General features: G+C 42.0%; 2 protein-coding genes and 1 pseudogene across 2 annotated transcripts; all 3 read right to left on the bottom strand.

The window, feature by feature from the left end:
- Positions 1-1,061: 1,061 nt before the first annotated feature.
- LOC111959880 (olfactory receptor 52B2-like) lies at positions 1,062-2,000 on the bottom strand. Its single transcript, XM_024134924.1, has one exon. The coding sequence runs from the start codon at positions 1,998-2,000 to the stop codon at positions 1,062-1,064; it is 939 nt and encodes a 312-aa protein (XP_023990692.1).
- An 8,750-nt stretch (positions 2,001-10,750) lies between these two features.
- LOC111959264 (olfactory receptor 52H1-like) lies at positions 10,751-17,046 on the bottom strand (annotated as a pseudogene).
- A 1,795-nt stretch (positions 17,047-18,841) lies between these two features.
- LOC111959883 (olfactory receptor 52J3-like) lies at positions 18,842-20,615 on the bottom strand. The gene is made up of 2 exons (XM_023981716.2): positions 20,554-20,615; positions 18,842-20,231 (listed from the first exon to the last, which is right to left on the bottom strand). The coding sequence occupies exon 2, from the start codon at positions 20,222-20,224 to the stop codon at positions 19,271-19,273; it is 954 nt and encodes a 317-aa protein (XP_023837484.1). The 5' UTR covers positions 20,225-20,231; positions 20,554-20,615; the 3' UTR covers positions 18,842-19,270.
- Between the last annotated feature and the right edge of the window lie 2,495 nt (positions 20,616-23,110).

The following is a 23,110-nucleotide window of genomic DNA, read 5'->3' as shown; positions in this document are numbered from 1 at the left end:
TTGGTGGTATGAGTATGATGGATAGAAGAGTTGTTACTGTAGGCCTACAACTGAAACACTAGGTCATTACACAGCAGACACACTGATTGGAATATGATGTCATGTCTTTAATGTGACCAGACATAACATGACAGATGAAATGCATAGGCAGATATATAACTATTTGTTTTTGTGTTAGCATTTGAGAATCCAGCGAAATATTGCCAGAGTATTAATTGTACATGATTAAATTCAACATTATTTTACCAAATCAGACCAATGTTGAAGATGGATATTGGAAATCAGTTGATCAATTTCAGATGTATTTCCACAGATCAATAAAAGTCTAGTCAAGATGAGTCCATGTCTCACACCATCTGTGGTGTTGATCCATCTTTATACATGAATCCCCATGAAGTAGGAAAGATAGGCGCTACGTAATTTCATTATTTTATTTAATGCATTTTAAAATGCAGACTATTATAACCATGATCAAAGATATCACAGGACCTCTGACTTTCTCATCCAATGGGTTTTCAGAAGGAGACGAGGAGAGAGGACACGAGGAGTAGACAGTTAAGATCTTCACATTGACGGCATGATATACATTGTCTTGTGAAACCTTGACAATCCACAAAAAGCACAGGATTAAAATCTTCTTACTAGTTCATTCAAAATATGATCTTCTATTTACATTGACTGTTGTTGGTTGACCCAGACCGTTTTTAAGTGTATTTGTGGGTTTATTTAATTTGTTCCAACAAAATCAGTCTCTGATTAACACTAGCGTCCTAGGGCCTAAAATGAATGGCACCCAACAATGACTCTTATATAATTTCAAATCGGGTGAGGGATTTCTTGATACCCCGGGGTGTTTCATTGGTTTACTGGTTTTGGAATACAAGTGATACATTCACAGTTATTATAAATAAAGATAACAACAAGGGGTACATCAAGCTGCCAGACTGTAAAAAACAGCAAAATAGCCTAAATACAATCGCACTGAGTAGATCGTGACAATTCATATAGTTTTGGATAAATGATGTAGTGGTTCTCTTCAAATCCATGTCTACTATTGGAAACTAGGATGGAAAGATCTTTGTCCGCAAGAAATGCATCGCTTTTACTCTGATATCCTTTATTTTAAGACCATATATAATTGGATTTAAAGTTGGGGGGAAAATTAATGTGGAAACTCCTATGAGTCTCCGTAACTGCGGGGGAAATTGGCTCAGTCTGTATGAGATAACAGTGAGAAGCCCTAAACACTCTAAGAGGAGAAAAACAATTAAATGTGTAGCACAAGTCTGCAGAGCTTTGCTTTTTGTGTCAGCTGATCCTTTGTTTCTAAAACATGTGACAAGAATCTGAATGTAAGTGTAGAGAATGGCCCAAACAACTATGACCTGCATGAGGGCAGTAATAAAGAGTCCATAGATGTTATTGATGGCTGTGTTAGCACAGACCAGTTTCAACAGGGAGGGATTGTCACAGTATGAGTGTGACATCAGAGATCTGCAGCGTGGTAATCGAAGCAGCAGGAAAAAGAGCACTCCAATCAAAATCAAGTCACACACCCATAGCAGTGTGATGATTTTCCTGAGATGAGCATTGGTCATAGTTGTGTTGTACCTCAAAGGGGAACATATGGCAATGTATCTGTCATACGCCATAGCAGTCAGAATTAACACAGCTCCCGTGCCATAGACATGAATAAAGAAAGCTTGTGTGACACAAGCAGAGTATTGAATGGTCCCTGTGTCAAGTAAAAGCTCTTTGATGACCTGTGTAAAGAGTGCCGTGGAGCCTATGAGGTCATTGATGGGTAGGTTTAGCAGCAGAAGGTACATGGGCTGGTGGAGACTCCTATTGAGGATGATGGTGAGAATCAGGACCAGATTACAGAAGAGAATGACCATATAGCTCAGTGTGGCGAAAATAAATGCGGAAAAGGCCCTTTCAGGGGGGAGATTGAAGCCTTCTAGTGTCAAAACAGAAGATACATTTGAGAAGTCATCCATTCTCACGGATTCAGGTTTTCCTCTTCAAGCCTGTAGATGTACGACAACAACTGTTATGTTTACAAGACATTTTAACAATGAAAACTTTATTATAGTCACATTATGACAACGGATGAATAGTTGAGTCATTAATAAATCAATTAATCAATACATGTTAGTAGTTCTAAATACTAGAACTGTGTAAAAAATTGACATTAATACATTAAATTGACATTTATGTTAACAGAACACTGGAACAAGATTATGACCATGGATGAATAATGCTTGTTTATGGGGGGGAAATCAACCTTTTACCTACAGTTGATTTTCCACAGCATAAAAATTATTTGCTTGTGACCAGGCTCCCCTTCTTTTTAAAACTCAATGTAGTGAGTCATGATACCCAATTTTAAAACAAATCATATAGTGAGGAAATCACAGTAGAAAATGTATACGACTCACGCTTGAGAGACATCATTACCTGAAACTCTGAGAGAAACTAACTCTATCATATGACTTGGTAAGGTATTTATAGAGACTGTGAGGAACATTCGCCATTCCTCTGAGATATCTAATAGTTGATCTTCAAATAATGGGTTAGTCTCTCAAGAGAGGTCATGTCTTGAAAAACATGTGTGACTCATTGTGAGGAACAACATACTGGAATTGAAACAGAAAAATAATCCAGTACATCATTTTATGTTTAGGATATTTATTTTTGTAGTAATATGTTTTTTCAAGTATTCATTCACTCCACATCTCTTCCTCCGCATCGGCCCTACAACTGTGCTATCAACCTTCTCCCGGGCACCGCACCGCCTTGGGGGTGAGTTTATCCCTGTTGGGTCTGGAGACCAAAGCAATGGAAGGGTGCATTGAGGATTTTCTCGCTGCAGGGATTATGTGTCCATCTTCCTCCCCCGCCAGTGCAGGCTTCTTATTCGTGGAGAAGAAGTACAAGACCCTGCGCCCATGTATCGACTACCGGGGTCTTAAAAACTTCTTATGGCTGCAATCCCGGTAACGGGATCGATATGACAACAGCCAGTGAAAGTGCAGGGTGCCAAATTCAAACAACAGAAATCTCATAATTAAAATTCCTCAAACATACATGTGTCTTATACCATTTTAAAGGTAATCTTGTTGTTAATCACACCAAAGTGTCCGATTTCAAATTGGCTTTTCAGCGAAAGCACCACAAACGATTATGTTAGGTCACCACCAACACACAGAAAAATTCAGCCATTTTTCCAGCCAAAGAGAGGAGTCACAAAAAGCACAAATAGAGATAAAATTAATCACTAACCTTTGATGATCTTCATCAGATGACACTCATAGAACTTCATGTTACACAATACATATATGTCTTGTTCGATTAAGTTCATATTTATATCCAAAAACCTCTGTTTACATTGGCGCTATGTTCAGAAATGCCTCCAAAATATCCTGAGAAATTGCAGAGAGCCACGTCAAATAACAGAAATACTCATCATAAACTTTGATGAAAGATACATGTTTTACATAGATAAAAGATTAAAGATACACTTGTTCTTAATGCAACCGCTGTGTCAGATTTCAAAAAGCTTTACGGCAAAACACAATATTCAATAATCTGAAAACAGCGTTCAGCCACAAAAGCAAGCCATACAGTTACCCGCCCAAATTGTGCATTCAACAATACTCATAAAAAGCATTATAAATCTTCACTTACCTTTGCTGATCTTCTTCGGAATGCACTCCCAGGACTCCCACTTCCACAAGAAATGTTCTTTGTTTTCGGTAATGTCCATCATTTATGTCCAAATAGCTATTTTTGTGGCGTGTTTGGTAAACATCCAACGTCAGGGAAGCGCGTTCACTAAAACCTGACGAAATGTCCAAARGTTCCGTAACAGTCCGTAGAAACATGTCAAACGATGTATTGAATCAATCTTTAAGATGTTATTAACATAAATCTTGAATAACGTTCCAACCKGAGAATTACATTGACTTCAGATGAACGATGGAACAGAGCTCCCTCTCATGTGAACGCGCAGGGTCAAAGAATGGTCAGGTCATGGCAGACCTGACTAATTCTCCTCTCATTCGGCCCCCCTTCACAGTAGAGGTATCAGACAAGGTTCTACAGACTGTTGACATCTAGTGGAAGCCGTAGGAAGTGCAAACTCATCCATATCTCGCTGTGATTTCAATGGGATCTTGGTTGAAAATCGTCCAGCCTCAGAAATTCCACTTCCTGTTTGGATTTTTTCTCAGGTTTTTGCCTGCCATATGAGTTCTGTTATACTCACAGACATAATTCAAACAGTTTTAGAAACTTCAGAGTGTTTTCTATCCAATACCAATAATAATATGCATATATTAGCAACTATGACTGAGGAGCAGGCCGTTTACTCTGGGCACCTCTGTGCACCTTTAATCCAAGCTACTCAATACTGCCCCTGCAGTCATAAGAAGGTAATGCCATTACGGTTAAAAAACGTTACCTGCTACCACTCTTCTCCTCGGCTTTTGAGCCTCTCCAGGGGGCGGTTATCTTCCCCAAGTTGGACCTTCGGAACGCCTATTGTACCATCTGGTTTGGATACGGGACGGAGACGAGTGGAAGACAGCTTTTAACGCGGCTAGCGGGCACTATGAGTACCTGGTGATGCCGTTCGGACAGACCAACGCTCCCGCAGTGTTCCAGGCCCTGGTCAATGATGTGCTCCGTGACATGTTGAACCGATGTGTGTTTGACTACCTCGTCAACATCCTAATATATTCCCGGTCAGCTCAAGAGCATGTCCTCCATGTCCAACAGGTCCTCTTGCGTCTCCTGGATAACCAGCTTTCGTGAAGGCGGAGAAATGTGAGTTCCATCGATTCACCATCTCCTTCCTAGGATACGTCATCGCTGCAGGTAATACTCAGATGGACCCTGCCAAGGTGAGAGCGGTGGTGGATTGGCCTCAACCCACAACCAGGGTGCAGCTGCAACGTTTCCTGGGGTTTGCTCATTTCTACCGTCGTTTCATCCGGGGTTACATCACCCTTGCTTCCGCCCTCTCTGCACTCACCTCTCCCAAGGTTTCCGTTCATATGGTCTACAGCAGTGACCAGGTGTTCTCAGACCTCAAGCAGCGATTCACTACAGCTCCCATCTTAATCCATCCGGACATGTCCCATCAGTTCGTGGTGGAGGTCGACGCCTCAGATGTTGGAGTGGGAACTGTAGTGTCCACCGTTCTGCCCAGGACCAAAAGCTGCATCCCTGCGCCTTCCTTTCCCATCGTCTTAACCCCGCTGAGAGGAACTATGACGTGGGAAATTAAGAATTACTTGCAGTTAAGATGGCGTTTGAGGAGTGGACGCACTGGTTAGAAGGGGCAGAACATCCATTCTTGGTGTGGACGGACCATAAGAACTGTCACGACTTCCACCGAAGTTGTTCCCTCTCCTTATTCGGGCGGTGTTTTCGGCGGTCGACGTCACTGGCTTTCTAGCCGCCACCGATCCATGTTTCATTTTTCCTTTTGTTTTGTCTGTTTTACACACCTGGTTCCCATCTCATAATTATGTTCCTTATTTAACCCTCTGGTTTCCCTTTCTGTTTTGTGTGTGATTGTCTTTCGTGTATTCCGGTGTGTTGTATTTTGAGTCCTGTTTTGTCCTTGTTTGGAACAGGATTTTGTTACGTTTTGGATTGAGTAAATCAGTATTGTTACTTTTACCTGTGTCCTGCGCCTGACTCCTTCACTATCTTTTAGATAGACTCAACTCCAGGCAGGCGAGATGGGCCCTGTTATTCACTCTTTTCCATTTCACTATCTCCCACCACCTGGGGTCCAAGAATGTGAAGCCTGGCGCACTCTCACGTCTGTACAACCCCGCTACTACACCATTGGACCCCGAGATCATCTTCGCTGCACAGCTATTTTCAGGTCTCTCCAGAGATGTTCGATTGGGTTCAAGTCCGTGCTCTGACTGGGCCACTCAAGGACATTCAGAGACTTGTCCCGAAGCCACTCCTGCATTGTCTTGGCTATGTGCTTAGGGTCGTTGTTCCCGTTGGAAGGTGAACCTTCGCCCCCAGTCTGAAGTCCTGAGTGCTCTGGAGCAGGTTTTTATCAATGATCTCTCTTTACTGTAATCCGTTCATCTTTCCCTCGATCCTGACTTGTCTCCCAGTCCCTTCCACTGAAAAACATCCCCACAGCATGATGCTGCCACAACCATGCTTTACCGTAGGGATGGTGCCAGGTTTCCTCCAGACGTGATGATTGTCATTCAGGCCAAAGAGTTCAATTTTGGTTTAATCAGACCAGAGAATCTTGTTTCTCATGGTTTCTGACTCCTTTAGGTGCCTTTAGGTATACTCGAAGCAGGCTGTCTTGTGCCTTTTACTGAGGAGTGGCTTTCATCTGGCCACTCTACCATAAAGGCCTGATTGGTGGAGTGCTGCAGAGATGGTTGTCCTTCTGGAAGGTTCTCTCATCTCCATATAGGAAATTTGGAGCTCTGTCAGAGTAACCATCGGGTTCTTGGTCACCTCCCTGACTAAGGCCCTTCTAAAACCTGTTTCTGCTTTGTCATTATGGGGTATTGTGTGTAGACGCTGAGGGAAACAAATTATTTAATACATTTTAGAATAAAGCTGTAACGTAACAAAATGTGGAAAAAGGGAAGTGGTCTGAATACTTTCCGAATGCATTGTAGCTTTAAGATCCCTCAGTCGAGCAGGACATTTCAAACACAGACCAATGTCTTGCAAATAAGGGTACCTATTGGAAGATGGGTAAAAATGAAAAAAGCAGGTATTGAATATCCCTTTGAGCATGGTGAACATACTAATTACACTTGAATAGGGTATCAATACACCCAGTCACTACAAAGATACAGGCGTCCTTCCTAACGCAGTTGCCGGAGAGGAAGGAAACCGTTCAGGGATTTCACCATGAGGCCAATGGTGACTTTAAAACAGTTACATAGTTTAATGGCTGTGATAAGAGACAACTGAGGATGGATCAACAACACAGGTTGGTGGCACCTTAATTGGGGAGGACGGGCTCGTGGTAATGGCTGGAGGGGAAAAGTGGAGTGGTATCAAATCATAAAACACATGGTTTGATGCCATTTCATTTGCTCCTTTCCAGCCATTATTTTGAGTCATCCTCCCCCGAGCAGCCTTCACTGATTAACAACATTGTAGTTACTTTCATAAACAAAGTTCATGAAATCGATAACTTGCTACTAAAAGATAACATTCATATACTGACTATCTAAATTAAGCAATAAGGCCCGATGAGGTGTGGTATATTGCCAATATGCCACGGCTAAGGGCTGTTCTTATGCACAACGCATATCACAAACCCCCGAGGTGCCTTATTGATATTATAAACTGGTTACCAACGTAATTAGAGCAGTAAAAAATATTTTTGGGTCATACCCGTAGTATACGGTCTGATATACCATGGCTGTCAGCCAATCAGCATTCAGGGCTCTAACCACCCAGTTTATAAACTCACTTAGATAATACCTTTGATGATACAGTGCTAGCAATACATGGTTACAACATCTATAGAAAAGACAGAAATGTCAATGGGATGGTGTTGCGGTTTATTTTCATATTTCTGTGAAACTTAAATAGGATCTCAGGTCAAAGGCTGTTGAAGTAATGTGGCTAAAGCGTCACCTAAAGCCTATTCTGGTGGGAAGCTGCTATAGACCATCAAGTGCTAAAAGTCTGAATCTGGATAATATGTGTGAAATGCTTGGTAATGAGGTATATTTTCAGGGTGGCATTAATATTGATTGGCTTTCATCAAGCTGCCCACTCAAGAAAAATATTCAAACTGTAATAAGTGCCTGCAACCTGGTTCAGGTTCTCAGTCAACCTACTGTACCAAGGTATTTACAAACAGCAGAGGAATGAAATCATCCACATGTATTGATCACATCTTTCACTAATGCTGCAGAAATCTGCTCTAAAGCATCCATCGGATGTAGTGATCATAAAATAGTAGCCATACCTGGGAAAACCAAAGTTCCAAAGGCTGGGCCTAATATAGTGTATAAGTGTCACGCCCTGATCTGTTTCACCTGTCCTTGTGATTGTCTCCACCCCCTCCAGGTGTCGCTTATTTTCCCCAGTGTATTTATCCCTGTGTTTCCTGTCTCTCTGTGCCAGTTTGTCTTGTATGTTTCCAAGTCAACCAGCGTTTTTCCCGTTCTCCTGCTTTTTACATTCTCCTTTTTCTGGTCCTCCCGGTTTTGACCATTGCCTGTTTTTGGCCTTTGTACCCGCCTGCCTGCACATTCTGCCTGCCTTGACCACGAGCCTGTCTGCCACTCTGAACCTCCTGGACGCTGATCTGGTTTTGAACTTTTTGCCTGTCCTCGACACTTCTCTTGCCTACCCCTTTGGATTAATAAACATTGTAAGACTCCAACCATTTGCCTCCTGTGTCTGCATTTGGGTCTCGCCTTGTGCCTTGATATAAGAGGTCATAAAAGAGGTTTTGTAGTGGTTCCTATGTTGAAGATATGAAGAACATTTCCTGGTCTGTGGTGTGTAATGAGGAGGAACCAGACACTGCACATTTATGAAATTGCTTATTCCAGTTACTAATAAGCATCCATCCAATAAGAACATGACTGTAAAAACTGTTCAATCTCTGTGGATGGTACAGATGAGGGATGAGGCAAAAGGAATGGCAAATAAGTCTGGCTGCATAGCCGATTGGCAAACAATGTTAACTGAGAAATCGTTATTATACTGAACAAAAAGAAGAAGAAACTGTACTATGAAACAAAGATAAATGATTTAAAGGATTAATAGTAAAAAGCTTTGGAGCACCTTAAATGACATTTTGGGCAAAAAGGCACACAGCTCCATCCTCCATTGAATCAGATGACTCATTCATCACACAACCAACTGATATTCCCAACTACTTTAATTATTTTTTCGTCTGCAAGATTAGCAAATTTAGGAATGACATGCTAACAACAAATTCTGAACATACACATCCACGCATAACTGACAAAATGATGAAAGACAATCACTGTAATTTTGAATTCAGAAAAGTCGAATAGAATAGCAAAGCACACTTTACTGGCTCAAACTGCCGACCAATCCGCCAACCCTTAGTAAACCCCTACAGTCGATGTCCACGGCCCCGTGGTAATCAAATTAGCGAAATAAAAAATCCCCAGAAAAATGTGTCAGCTGTCATACACGTCGATCCAGAGCATCCCAAACATACTCGATGGGTGGCATGTCTGGTGAGTATGCAGGCCATGGAAGAACTGGGACATTTTCAGCTTCCAGAAATGGTGTACAGATCCTTGTGACATTGGGCTGTGCCAGGCCGTGCATTATCATGTTGAATCATGAGTTGGTGGTGGATGAATGGCATGACAATGGGCCTCAGGATCTCGTCACGGTATCTCTGTGCATTCAAACTGCCATCGATTAAAATGCAATTGTGTTAGTTGTCAGTAGGTTATGCCTGCCCATACCATAACCCCACCACCACAATGGGGAACTCTGTTCACAACGCTGATATCAGCAAACCGCTCGCACACACAACGCCATACACACTGTCTGCCATCTGCCTGGTACAGTTAAAACTGGGATTCATCCGTGAAGAGCACACTTCTCCAGCATGCCAGTGGCCATCGAAGATGAGCATTTGCCCACTGAAGTCGCATACGACGCCAAACTACAGTCAGGTCAAGACMCWGGTGAGGATGACGAGCACGCCGATGAGCTTCCCTGAGATGGTTTCTGACAGTTTGTGCAGAAATTATTCAGTTGTGCAAACCCACAGTTTCATAAGCTGTCCTGGTGGCTGATCTCAGACGATCCCGCAGGTGAAGAAGCTGGATGTGGAGGTCCTGGGCTGGCGTGGTTACACATGGTCTGCGGTTGTGAGGCCGGTTGGACGTACTAACAAATTCTCTAAAATGATGTTATGGTAGAGAAATTAACATTAATTTAATTGGTAAGAGCTCTGGTGGACATTTCTGCAGTCAGCAGGCTAATTGCATGCTCCCTTAAAACATTGTGTTGTGTGATAAAACTACACATTTTAGAGTTTCCCTTTATTGTCCCCACGCAATGGATGGATTAACTTGGCAAAGAACAAATACTCACTAACAGGGCTATAAATACATTTGAAAGAAATAAGCTTTTGGTGCGTATGGAACATTTCTTGCATCTTTTATTTCAGCTCATGAAACATGGAACCAACACTTTGCATGTTGTGTTTATATTTTCTTCAGTATATGAAGCTGTTATTGAATGCATTTCTAATGGCTAATAGCAGCAAGTACAAATTCAATGTTTCATCAAATCATTTTGTCATTGTTTTTGATACCTTATTAAGGGGTCCTAAAATTCCAAATGAAATGGCTAACAACAGACTTTCAGCAAACAGGGAAGGGCTTTCAACATGTACAGTACGGCACTTACACAAATTGATAATTGGCTGAGAGAAATTGATAATAAGAAGATTGTGGGAGCTGTTTTGTTACGACTTCAGTGCAGCTTTTGACATCGGTCATAATGCTTGAAAAACAAATGCGTTATGGCTTTACATCCCCTGGTATATTGCGGATCGAGAGTTACCTGTCTGACAGAACACAGAGGGTGTTCTTTAATGGAAGCCTCTTCAACATAATCCATTTGATTTACAAAGGAGCGTATCTTTCTTTTATTTTGGAAGGCCTTAAAAATTGTCCCTAAAGCCCATTACATGTATTATCAGATTCATGTGCAGTATTTCTTCTCATTTAACTGAAGATACCCTTTGTTTGCAGAAACCCAGAACAATTTGTTGAATTTCTTTTGTTTTTAGACCATATATGAGGGGATTCAGAATGCGTGGGAACACCATTACTGACACTCCAAAAGCCCTTCTCAGAGATGGAGCTGATTGCTAAAATCGATGAGCTATCAGGGCTAAAGCAGGCGTTGAACTCTAAGAATACCAACACTACAAGATGTGTACCTCATGTCTGAATGGCCATGCTCCGTGCATCAGTCGACTTATTCATAACACAGGTGAGCAGGATCTAGATATATGTAAATATAACCACTATCAATGTTACATCCTGAAAGACAGCTGTTATAAACAACCCATAGCAGTTGTTTATATGTGTGTCATCACTGTGTAATGACCAAGAGCCACTGGTCAAAACACTGACTGTGGTTCTGCTGGGTCTGGTCACTCACTTCAAAATCTGCAGAACGACAATAGTGGATATGTTTTGTAACAATCCGTCATTGGTGAGGCTCATTTGTGATGACACACGTATAAACAACTACTAATCAAATCAAAATCCGGCGGTACCGAGTCAATGTGGGGGGTACAGTCGAGGTCATTTGTACATGTAGGTAGGGGTAAGGGTTATGGGTTATGCATAGATAATAAATAGCGAGTAGCAGCAGTGTAAAAACAAAGGGGGTGGTGTCAATGTAAATAGTCCGGGAGGCCATTTGATTAATTGTTCAGCAGTCTTATAGCTTGGGGGTAGAAGCTGTTAAGGAGCCTTTTGGACCTAGACTTGACGCTCCGGTACCGCTTGCTGTGTGATAGCAGAGAGAACAGTCTATGACTTGGGTGACTGGAGTCTTTGACAATATTTTGGGCCTTCCTTTGACACCGCCTAGTATATAGGTCCTGGATGTCAGGAAGCTTGGCCCCAGTGATGTACTGGGCCATACACACTACCCTCTGTAGTGCCTTACGGTCGGATGCCAAGCAGTTGCCGTACCAGGCGGTGATGCAACCGGTCAGGATGCTCTCGATAGTGTAGCTGCAGAGCTTTTTGAGGATCTCTGTCTCCTGAGGGGGAAAAGGTGTTGTCGTGCCCTCTTCACGACTGTCTTGGTGTGTTTGGACCGTGATAGTTCATTGGTGATTTGAAACTCTCGACCCGCTCCACTACAGCCCCGTCGATGTCAATGGGGGCCTGATTGGCCCTCCTTTTCCTGTAGTCCACAATCAGCTCCTTTGTCTTGCCCACATTGAGGGAGAGGTTGTTGTCCTGGCATCACACTACCAGGTCTCTGACCTCCTCCCTATAGTCTGTTTCATCATTGTCAGGCCTACCACTGTTGTGTTGTCAGCAAACTTAATGATGGTGTTGGAGTCGTGTTTGGCCACGCAGTCATGGGTGAACAGGGAGTGCAGGAGGGACTAAGCACGCACCCCTGAGGGGCCCCAGTGTTGAGGATCAGCTTACAGATGTGTTGTGGGCTTTGTGGGCACTATGGTGTTGTCCGCTGAGCTGTAGTCAATGAACAGCATTCTCAAATAGTTGTTCCTTTTGTCCAGGTGGGAAAGGGCAGTGTGGAGTGCGATTGAAATTGCATTGTCTGTGGATCTGTTGGGGCGGTATGAGAATTGGAGTGGTTCTAGGGTTTCAGGGATGATGGTGTTGATGGTTTAAAAAWATATATATATTTCACCTTTATTTAACCAGGTAGACCAGTTGAGAACAAGTTCTCATTTACAACTGCGACTTGGCCAAGATATAGCAAAGCAGTGCGACAAAACCAACAACACAGAGTTACACATAAACAAATGTACAGTCAATAATGCAATAGAAAAATATATGTACAGTGTGTGCAAATGTAGAAGAGTAGGGAGGTAAGGCAATAAATAGGCCATAGAGGTGAAATAATTTCAATTTAGCATTAACACTGGAGTGATAGATGTGCAGATGATGATGTGCAAGTAGAGATACTGGAGTGCAAAAGAACAGGAGAATAAATAACAATATGGGGATGAGGTAGTTGGGTGTGCTATTTACAGATTGGCTGTGTACAGGTACAGGGATCTGCTCTGACAGCTGATGCTTAAAGTTAGAGAGGGAGATATAAGACTCCAGCTTCAGTGAGCTTTGCAGTTCGTTCCAGTAATTGGCAGCAGAGAATTGGAAGGAAAGGCGGCCAAAGGAAGTGTTGGCTTTGGGGAAGACCAGTGAAATATACCTGCTGGAGCGCGTCCTACGGGTGGGTGTTGCTATGGTGACCAGTGAGCTGAGATAAGGTGGGGCTTTACCTAGCAAAGACTTATAAATGACTTGGAGCCAGTGGGTTTGATGACGAATATGTAGTGAGGGCCAGCCAACGAGAGCATACAGGTCGCAGTGGTGGGTAGTATATGGGGCTTTGGTGACAAAATGGATGGCACTGTGATGGACTACATCCAGTTTGCTGAGTAGACTATTTTGTAGGCTATTTTGTAAATGACATCGCCGAAGTCGAGGATCGGTAGGATAGTCAGTTTTACGAGGGTATGTTTGGCAGCATGAGTGAAGGAGGCTTTGTTACGAAATAGGAAGCCGTTTCTAGATTTAATTTTGGATTGGAGATGCTTAATGTGAGTCTGGAAGGAGAGTTTACAGTCTAAACAAACACCTAAGTATTTGTAGTTGTCCACTTATTCTAAGTCAGAACCGTCCAGAGTAGTGATGCTAGTCGGGCAGGCGGTTGCGGGCAACAATCGGTTGAAGAGCATGCATTTAGTTTTTCTAGCATTTAAAAGCAGTTGGAGGCCACGGAAGGAGAGTTGTATGGCATTGAAGCTTGTTTGGAGCTTTGTTAGCATAGTGTCCAAAGAAGGGCCAGAAGTATACAGAATGGTGTTGTTTGCGTAGAGGTGGATCAGAGAATCACCAGCAGCAAGAGCAACATCATTGATATATACAGAGAAAAGAGTCGGCCCGAGAAATGAACCCTGTGGCACCCCCATAGAGACTGCCAGAGGTCCGGATAACAGGCCCTCCGATTTGACACACTGAACTCTATCTGAGAAGTAGTTGGTGAACCAGGCGATGCAGTCATTTGAGAATCAAAGGCTTAGTCTGCCGATAAGAATGTGGTGATTAACAGAGTCGAAAGCCTTGGCCTGGTCGATGAAGACGGCTGCACAGTACTGTCTCTTATCGATGGCGGTTATGATATCGTTTTGGACCTTGAATGTGGCTGAGGTGCACCTATCTCCCGCTCGGAAACCAGATTGCATAGTGGAGAAGGTACGGTGGGATTCGAAATGGTCGGTGATCTGTTTGTTAACTTGGCTTTCGAAGACCTTAGAAAGGCAGGGTAGGATGGATATAGGTCTTTAACAGTTTGGGTCTAGAATTTCTCCCCCTTTGAAGAGGGGGATGATCGCGGCAGCTTTCCAATCTTTGGGGATCTCAGACGATACGAAAGAGAGTTTGAACAGGCTAGTAGTAGGGGTTGCAAAAATTTTGGTGGATAATTTTAGAAAGAGAGGGTCCAGATTGTCTAGCCCAGCTGATTTGTAGGGATCCAGATTTTGCAGCTTATTTAGAACATCATCTGTCTGGATGTGGGTGAAGGAGAAGCGGGGGGGGGCTTGAGCAAGGTGCTGCAGGTGGTGCTGAACTGTTGGCTGGGGTAGGGGTAGCCAGGTGGAAAGCATGGCCAGCTGTAGAAAAATACTTATTGAAATGATCGATTATCGTAGATTTATCGGTGGTGATAGCATTTCCTAGCCTCAGTACAGTGGTCAGCTGGGAGGAGGTGCTCTTATTCTTGAAAAAGCTAGCCTTAGCTTTCCTAACTGACTGAGTATATTGGTTCCTGACTTCCCTGAAAAGTTGCATATTGCGGGGGCTATTCGATGCTAATGCAGAAAGCCAGAGGATATTTTGTTGCTGGTCAAGGGCAGCCAAGTCTGGGGTGAATCAAGGGCTATATCTGTTCTTAGTTCTACCTTTGTTGAATGGGGCTTGCTTATTTAAGATGGCGAGGAAAGCCCTTTTAAAGAGCAACCAGGCATCTTCTACTGACAGGATAATATCCTTCTAGAATACCCGGGCCAGGTCGATTAGAAAGGCCTGCTTGCTGAAGTGTTTTAGGGAGCATTTGACAGTGATGAGGGGTGGTCGTTTGACTGCGGACCCATTACGCACGAAGGCAATAAGGCAGTGATCACTGAGATCCTGGTTGAAGACAGCAGAGGTGTATTTAGAGGGAAAGTTGGTCAGGATGATATCTAAGAGGGTGCCCATGGTTATGGATTTATAGTTGTACCTGGTAGATTCCTTAATAATTTGTGTGAGATTGAGGGCATCTAGTTTAGATTGTAGGACGGCCGGGGTGTTAAGCATATCCCAGTTTAGGTCACCTAACAGTTTGAACTCTGAAGATAGATGGGCAGTCAATTCACATATGGTGTCCAGGGCACAGCTGTGGGCTGAAGGGGTCTATAAAAAGCGGCAACGGTGAGAGACTTGTTTCTGGAAAGGTGGATTTTTAAAAGTAGAAGCTCAAATTGTTTGAGCACAGACCTGGATAGTATGATAGAACTCTGCAGGCTAACTCCACCCCTTTTGGCAGTTTTATCTTGTCGGAAGATGTTATTGTTAGGGATGGAAATGTAAGGATTTTTGGTGGCCTTCCTAAGCCATAATTCAGACATGGCTAGGACATCAGGGGTGGCGGAGTGTGCTAAAGCAGTGAATAAAACAAACATCCAAGGCTTTTATGGTTACAGAAGTCAACAAATGAGAGCGCCTAGGGAATGGGAGTGGTGCTGGGGGCTGCCGGGCCTGGGTTAACCTCTACATCACCAGAGGAACAGAGGAGCAGTAGGATAAGGGTACGGCTAAAGGCTATAAGAACTGGTTGTATAGTGCTTTCGGAACAGAGAGTAAAAGGAGCAGATTTCTGGGCGCGGAAGAATTGATTCAAGGCATAATGTACAGACAAGCATATGATATGATGTGAGTACAGTGGAGCTAAACCTAAGCATTGAGTGGCGATGAGAGAGGATATGTCTCTAGGGGCACCAGGTGAGGCGAGGTCACCGCATGTGTGGGGGTGAAACAAAAGGTCTATCTAAGGCATATTGGGCAGGACTGGGGGCTCTACAGTAAAATAAGACAATAATTACTAACCAAAATAGCAATAGACAAGGCATATTGACATTAGGGAGAGGCATGTGTAGCCAAGTGATCATAGGGTCCAATGAGAAGCACTAGATGAGTCAGGGAGCCAATTCAGTAGTCGCTGCTATGCTAGGCGAGCTGGAGACACGGCGATGCAGACAGCTAGCGGGCAAGGGCTAGCAGATGGGCATCCGGTGACGTCGCAACAAAAGAGCCTGTTAAAACCACCTCGGACGGTTACGTCGGCAGACCAGTCATGATGGATCGGCGGGTCTCCGTTTCGGCAGTAAAGGGTCTAGGCCATTTGGCAAAAGAGGTATTGTAGCCCAAGAATTGGCTGGTCGACCTCTTTGGCTAGCCGGGAGATGGCCCTAGCTCGAGGCTAGTAATGACCAGCCTTTCAAAGCACTTCATGGCTAAAGACATGAGTGCTACGGGGCGCTAGTCATTTAGGCAGGTTACCTTCGCTTTCTTGGACAGCAGATAGCGATATACTTGTCATAAGCCATGGCAGTCAGGATAGTGAAGGAGCCAGCTCCGTACAGGTGGATGAGCAGAGCCCGGGGGTAGCATACAGGGTAGGAGATAGACCTATTCTGAGCCAGGATGCTCACCACCAGCTGAGAGAAGAAAGCTGTAGCACTCAGGACCGAGTTTGGGGAACCCTGATCTAGTTGATGATAACATTTTAAAACAACTCTATTCCAATATTAACAGTGACTCCAGAAAGTATTTACACCCATTGACTTTTTCCAATTGTTGTTGTTTTACAAGATGGGATTCAAATGGATTTAACTGTACATTTTTTGTCAACGATTTACACAAAATTCTCTGTAATGTCAAGGTGGAAGAAAAATGAAAAAAATTGTAAATAATTAAAGAAAAATAAAACACTACTATATCATGATTACATAAGTATTCAACCCCCTGAGTCAAGACATCTTATAAACTGGGTGTTTTGAATCCTGAATGCTGACTGGCTGACAGACGTGGTATATCAGACCATATACCACTGGTATGACAAAACATTATTACTCTAATTACTGCATTACTGCTCTAATTACGTCGGTAATCAGTTTATAATAGCGATAAGGCAGCTCAGGGGTTTGTGATATATAGCCAGTATACCACAGCTAAGGGCTGTGTCCAGGCACATGCCTAAGAACAAGCTTTGGCCATGGTATATTGGCCATATACCACACCCCCTTGGGTCTTATTGCTTTGGCACCTTTCTGGGTAAGTCTATACACACCAGGATTGTACAATATTTGCCCATTAATCTTTTTTAAATTCAACCAACTTTTTAAAGTTGGTTGTTGATCCTTGCTAGACAGCCATTTTCATGTCTTGCCATAGATTTTCAAGACGATTTAAGTCAAAACTGTAACTAGGCCACTCATGAACATTCATTGTCCTCTTGGTAAGCAGCTCCAGTTTATATTTAGCCTTGTGTTTTAGGTTATTGTCCTGCTGAAAGGTGAATTTCCCAGTGTCTGTTGGAAAGCAGACTGAACCAGTTTACTGAACGTCTATTTTTCCTCTAGGATTTTGCCTGTGCTTAGCTCTAATCAGTTAATTTTTATCATAAAAAAACTCCTTAGTCCTTGCTGATGACAAGCATACCCTAAACATGATGCAGCCACCACCATGCTTGAAAATATGAAGAGTGGTACTTAGTGATGTGTTGAATTTTCCTCAAACATAACACTTTGTACTCAGGACATTTCAGTTCCTTTCTTTCCAACATTTTTTGCAGTTTTATGTTAGTGCCACACATGGTCTACTGCTTGATCTCTTGTTCCTTTTATAGAATATTAGCTCAAAAGTATTGTGGAGTTCCTGCACCTAAATATTAACAGTACCGGCACCCAAAATGAGTACCGGCACCTATTTCAGTCCAAGTCAAGCACTGGTTCTACCCCTCCCATTGTTTGGCATTCAATGATGATAATGATATGTTGTGAGTAGGTAAACTAAGCCAGTTTTCGGTTGCTGACTTTCATAATCTATATACTAGCCAGTTATCTGTACACTTGAAGTTTGTCTGAACTATCCTTTTAAAACAGCCCAATGTGAGTGAAACCAGTATGCATATCGGTAGACCAAGCTCAGACTGTCTAAGCTCAAAGTACTGTGGTGATTATAGATACAGCCCCGGAAGACAGGTAAACTGTGACAGAGAGACAAAAGGAAGTCTACTTGGGTTTCCATGGTGCTGCTGTCCCGGTTGTGGAGTACAGCTGTAGTCACACCTGCCCCCTAACAGTCACACCTCCTAACCGAATAGTACACAACCACAATGCCTTACTTAAAGGTCCAATGCAGCTGTTTTTATCTCAATATCAAATCATACATGGGTAACAATTAAGTACCTTACTGTGATTGTTTTCAATTAAAATGGTCAAAAAGAAACAAAAATTGCAAAGAGCTATTTCTCAATCATGAATTTTGCTAGGACTGAGTCTACTTAGTGGGGAGTGAAAAATGGAATATTAGCTGTTATTGGCAGAGATGTTTGGAACTATTTCTTATTGGTCTATTAACGAATTTACTGCCTGGGGACCAAAAAGCCATTCCACCAAAACAGGCTGAAATGTTTTGAAATAGCTCTTACACTAAAAGGGCATTGTCTTATTTTCACAATTTCATATTATTAAGTGTGGAAATATATATAAAACACAGAAAAATCACATTTTTGACTGCACTGGGCCTTTACGTCATTGGGACTGTGTAAACCATAAAGCCGTCTAAAGGCCTTAGTTAAATCATTGGGACTGGGTAAGATTACCAATTACACATACAGCTGTCTCATAGTCTGCTCGAGTCCAATGACAAAAGAGGCTTTCATAGACTGAAGCAGGTCATTTTCAATTTAATAATTTGTAATCACATTCACATTCCTAATGACACTTATTGATAATATGTCATAGGGTTGATTGGCTGATTGAACAATATAATACAGCACCAAGTGGTTCAGTCTGGGTGGCTTGGGAAATTGCAGGACTACTCATTCACATGACAGAATTTTCCACGCTGAGGTCACCTTGCAATATATCAATTTATATGAAACAACTTCATGCATATATTAAAATATCCCATAAAATGTACGAGTAAAACAAACCTTTAAAAAGGCCACTGCCTAACATGTCCAGTTTACACAATGCGATTGAATAGTATTCTCAAAACAAGTCAAGGAAGAAAGGTATTAAACAGATGTTCGGTATTTTACTATGACAGGGTATTGATCGGCCTACACTACATCAGCAGAGTATGTCGATGTTGCCCCAAAACAGATTCATTTTCCATTTGATTAGCGGAGATATACACATGAGCCCTAAGACACACAGGAAACCAGTGTGGAGCTGACATTCATGAAATGTTCACTTGAACGCTATCTTTTTCTTCCTCACGACCATGACAAATGCTGTTCTGATGTCCTTTGTTTTCATCCCATATATAATTGGATTAATAATTGGTAGGAGCAGGTAGATCATCATACCGCACAGTTTCTGTGCATTAGGAGGTATGTTCTGAAAGCGATATGACAGTATTACAAAGGTGGAAGTCAATTCAAAAAGGAGAAATGTCACTAGCTGAGCAACACAGGTGTTCACAGCCTTGCTCTTGGTGTCAGATTGTCGATTAATTATGCATATTACAAGAATGTTAATGTAGGAAAATAGCTGAATACCAACACTGATCATCTGCATAACCGCTGTCATAGCCAAACCATAAATGTTGTTAGTTGTGAGATCTTCTCCACATGAGAGGCGAAGTAGAGAGGGGTTGTCACAGTAGATATTTAGTATGTAAGCCTTGCACCTCTTAACTCGGGACTGAAGAGCAAACAGGGTCAATATCATGGCCATGTCCAGGCCCCAAGCAGCTGATATAATGACACATAGTGTAAAAGGTGTCATGATCGAGGGGTATTGCAGTGGTTTGCAAATGGCAAAATATCTATCAATTGACATCGCTGCAAGTACAAAAAGCACAGCACCCCCGTACATGTGGCAAAGAAAAGCTTGAAAAACACATGTGGGGTAGTACACAGAGTGAGTCTGCGTCACGATGTCTGACAACACCCTGGGTAGCATAGAGCTGATTCCTAGCAGGTCATTCAGGGGGAGACTGAAGAGGATGTAAAACATGGGCTTGTGGAGAGTCCGCTGTGTGATGATCAACAGCATGATGGTCAGGTTACAGAAAATAGAGAACAGATAGAGCAGGAGACCCATGATGAACACAGGGTAGGTCAATGGGGTAGGGATGTCAAAACTGGCAATCTGCAAGTGGTAACTGAATGTCTGATTAAGAGTCTGGACCGACATCATCAAATACCTGTAAAGGAAGAAAAGCAAATCTAATGTACACATTTTAAAGTACTATTCAACTAATTGGTATGCAAATCTGACTCAATACTAGCAAAACTGTATCTAAAGCTAGTTAGCTCCAGTCTAGCTTAATGTAAGGTTCTTATTAACATATTTACTGAATTTTCAGATTGGTTATATTCAGTCACTGTAGATGGTGAATTGAAATGTAATTATATTGTAGTTTATAATTGTAAACACATATTGTCTTTATCTTAACATGTACTCTGCATTAAAGCAATGTGTATGTAAGTATACGGAATGTTATTCAGATGAGTGGTATAGCTTACCTGAGGGTTTATCTCTCTGTCACATGTTGTCTAAGAGCAAACAATACCCTGCTACTATGTTGCCAATCTTTCTGAACTAGTTTGGACAGAGCTGCGGCACTAGCAGAAATATTGCCCTAACTCGTTGTGCAGTAGTGAGTTATTTAAAGGAAACACCTGAAACCCCACCTCTTTAAGGAATACCTAGGATAGGATAAAGTAATCCTTCTAACCCCCCCCCCCCCTTAAAAGAGTTAGATGCACTATTGTAAAGTGGTTGTTCCACTGGATATCATAAGGTGAATGCACCAATTTGTAAGTCGCTCTGGATAAGAGCGTCTGCTAAATGACTTGAAACAGATTCATGTGATTGTAATCCCAGAGAACCACTCACACATTCTGACGTAACTCAAGACTAAGTCATTGGTTGTTGGGATGATTGCATGTTGATGTTGTCACGCCCTGACTTTAGTTATATTTGCTTTCTTTATTATTTGGTTAGGTCAGGGAGTGACAAGGGGTGGTTTGTTTAGTTTTTGTATTGTCTAGGGTTTTTTGTTATCTATGGGGATTTTGTATTGTCTAGGGGTTGTAGGTTTATGGTGGCCTGAGTGGGTTCCCAATCAGAGACAGCTGTTTATCGTTGTCTCTGATTGGGGAACCTATTTAGGTTGCCATTTTCCATGTTGGTTTGGAGGGTAGTTGTCCATGTTTAGTTGCCTGTGAGCACTAAGTTGGTTGTTCGGTTGTTCGGTTGTTCGGTTGTTCGTTTGTTAAGTGTTCTTCGTTGAATTAAAAGATGTATTCCAATCGCGCTGCACCTTGGTCCACTCCTTTAAACGGCTGTGACAGATGTATTAATTACTGTATCTAAATACATGATGATGTTGTGGTAAATTAGTGTAGGTATAACATTGGCTATGTGATCTATGAACACATTCTGTACATACAAGACAGTATTAATGTATATTTTAAACGTTAACACCAATAAAATTTCACTTTCTTTCTGAATACAGTAATGACCTATGAAAAGACTTTATTGTAAAATCACAACATCAGCACATATTAATGTTTCCGCTTTAGCGGAGACTGCATTCACAGTAAACGCTGCCTGCATACGGTGTGACGGCTGTATTGGAAATGTACTTTTACATTTATATCACAGAATCTGTTACGTTTCAGCCTTACAGATTGAATTGAGTCCAAAGTAGAAAATAAATTGTACATTTAGAAAACAATCAAATATTAAATAAAAATGTTATGGGGAAAAATACAAGCAAAATTACTCCTTGTGCTATACAAATCAAGGGCAGAAAATAGTATTTATACTATTTACTTTTAAGGGGCAATCTGCAGCTCAAACAATAACAAAGTGACAACTCACCACTGTTTTGGTAAACAGACAACTTGCAGATGCTGTTATCCAAAGCCACTTATAGTCAAACTTGCATACATTTTATATATGAGTGGTCCTGGGAATCAAACCCACTATGCTGGCGTTACAAACACCATGCTTTACCAACTGAGCTAAAAAAGGGTCTGGATAACTGTAACCTTTCTCAAATTTATAGACAGAGCTATAGATGCAAGAACTGACCATCCCTGATATCAAAATKATAGTTTTAACCATGAGTGGGTCCTGATGTTGGTACGACACTTGAACTAAGATAATGAGGCATTTAGAATTATACTGTATTTTTCAAGAACCAATGGGTATTATTAATTAAGTTAAAGTCCAAAAATTGACGTACCAATCACAGATTGGACCTTAACATATATTTTTTTTAAGTGTTCCCTCCCATATTTTACCTTATTGTTTAACTTTGTAAGTTTCCCCTCTGGAAACATGTCTAAATGCTTTCTAAAGCTGAACATTTTTAAATAAAAATACAAACAAAAAATACCAAGAAACCTTGAGATGTAAATAAAGATAAGGTGAAGGGATACAACTTAAAAGCACAATCTCTAATTTCAACAGCCAGTCACTTTGTTTGGTAAACTGAGAGATGGGGCTGGGGATTCAGGGACTGCCGGTCCATGAGGTTGAAAGGATAGTTTGATTAATGATTTGAAGCTATGGTATACTTCAGCAATAAGGCCAGAAGGGGTGTGGTGTATGGCCAATATATCACGGTTCTAATACACGACTCAACACGGAGTGTCTGGATACAACCCTTAGCCGTGGGATATTGCATTTYGCTACACCTGCAATAACATCTGCTAAACACGTGTATGTGACCAATAACATTTTATTTGATTGGCAATATACCACAAACCTCCAAGGTGCCTTGTTGCTATTATAAACTGGTTACCAACGTAATCAGAGCAGTAAGAATAAATATTTTGTCACACCCATGGTATACGGTTTGATATAACACGACCTTCAGCCGATGGTATATCAGCATTCAGGGCTCGAACCACAACGTTTATACTGTGCATTGCTTACTAATACAAAGCACAGATATAGTGATGAACTAGCAACAGGCAGTATTACGCAACTAATTCTTTTCATACACTGCCCCACATCTGGTCTAATTGGGACTGTAAACCATCATCACACACCATGTTTATAATTGGT

This window comes from Salvelinus sp. IW2-2015, linkage group LG36, assembly GCF_002910315.2.
Source record: "Salvelinus sp. IW2-2015 linkage group LG36, ASM291031v2, whole genome shotgun sequence".
Lineage (NCBI taxonomy): Eukaryota > Metazoa > Chordata > Actinopteri > Salmoniformes > Salmonidae > Salvelinus > Salvelinus sp. IW2-2015.
This window is presented reverse-complemented; position numbering and strand designations above follow the sequence as displayed.

Excerpts from the sequence above, each read along its gene's own strand:
- LOC111959880 (XM_024134924.1), bottom strand. The coding sequence starts at position 2,000 with ATGGATGACTTCTCAAATGTATCTTCTGTTTTGACACTAGAAGGCTTC.
- LOC111959883 (XM_023981716.2), bottom strand. The coding sequence starts at position 20,224 with ATGATGTCGGTCCAGACTCTTAATCAGACATTCAGTTACCACTTGCAG.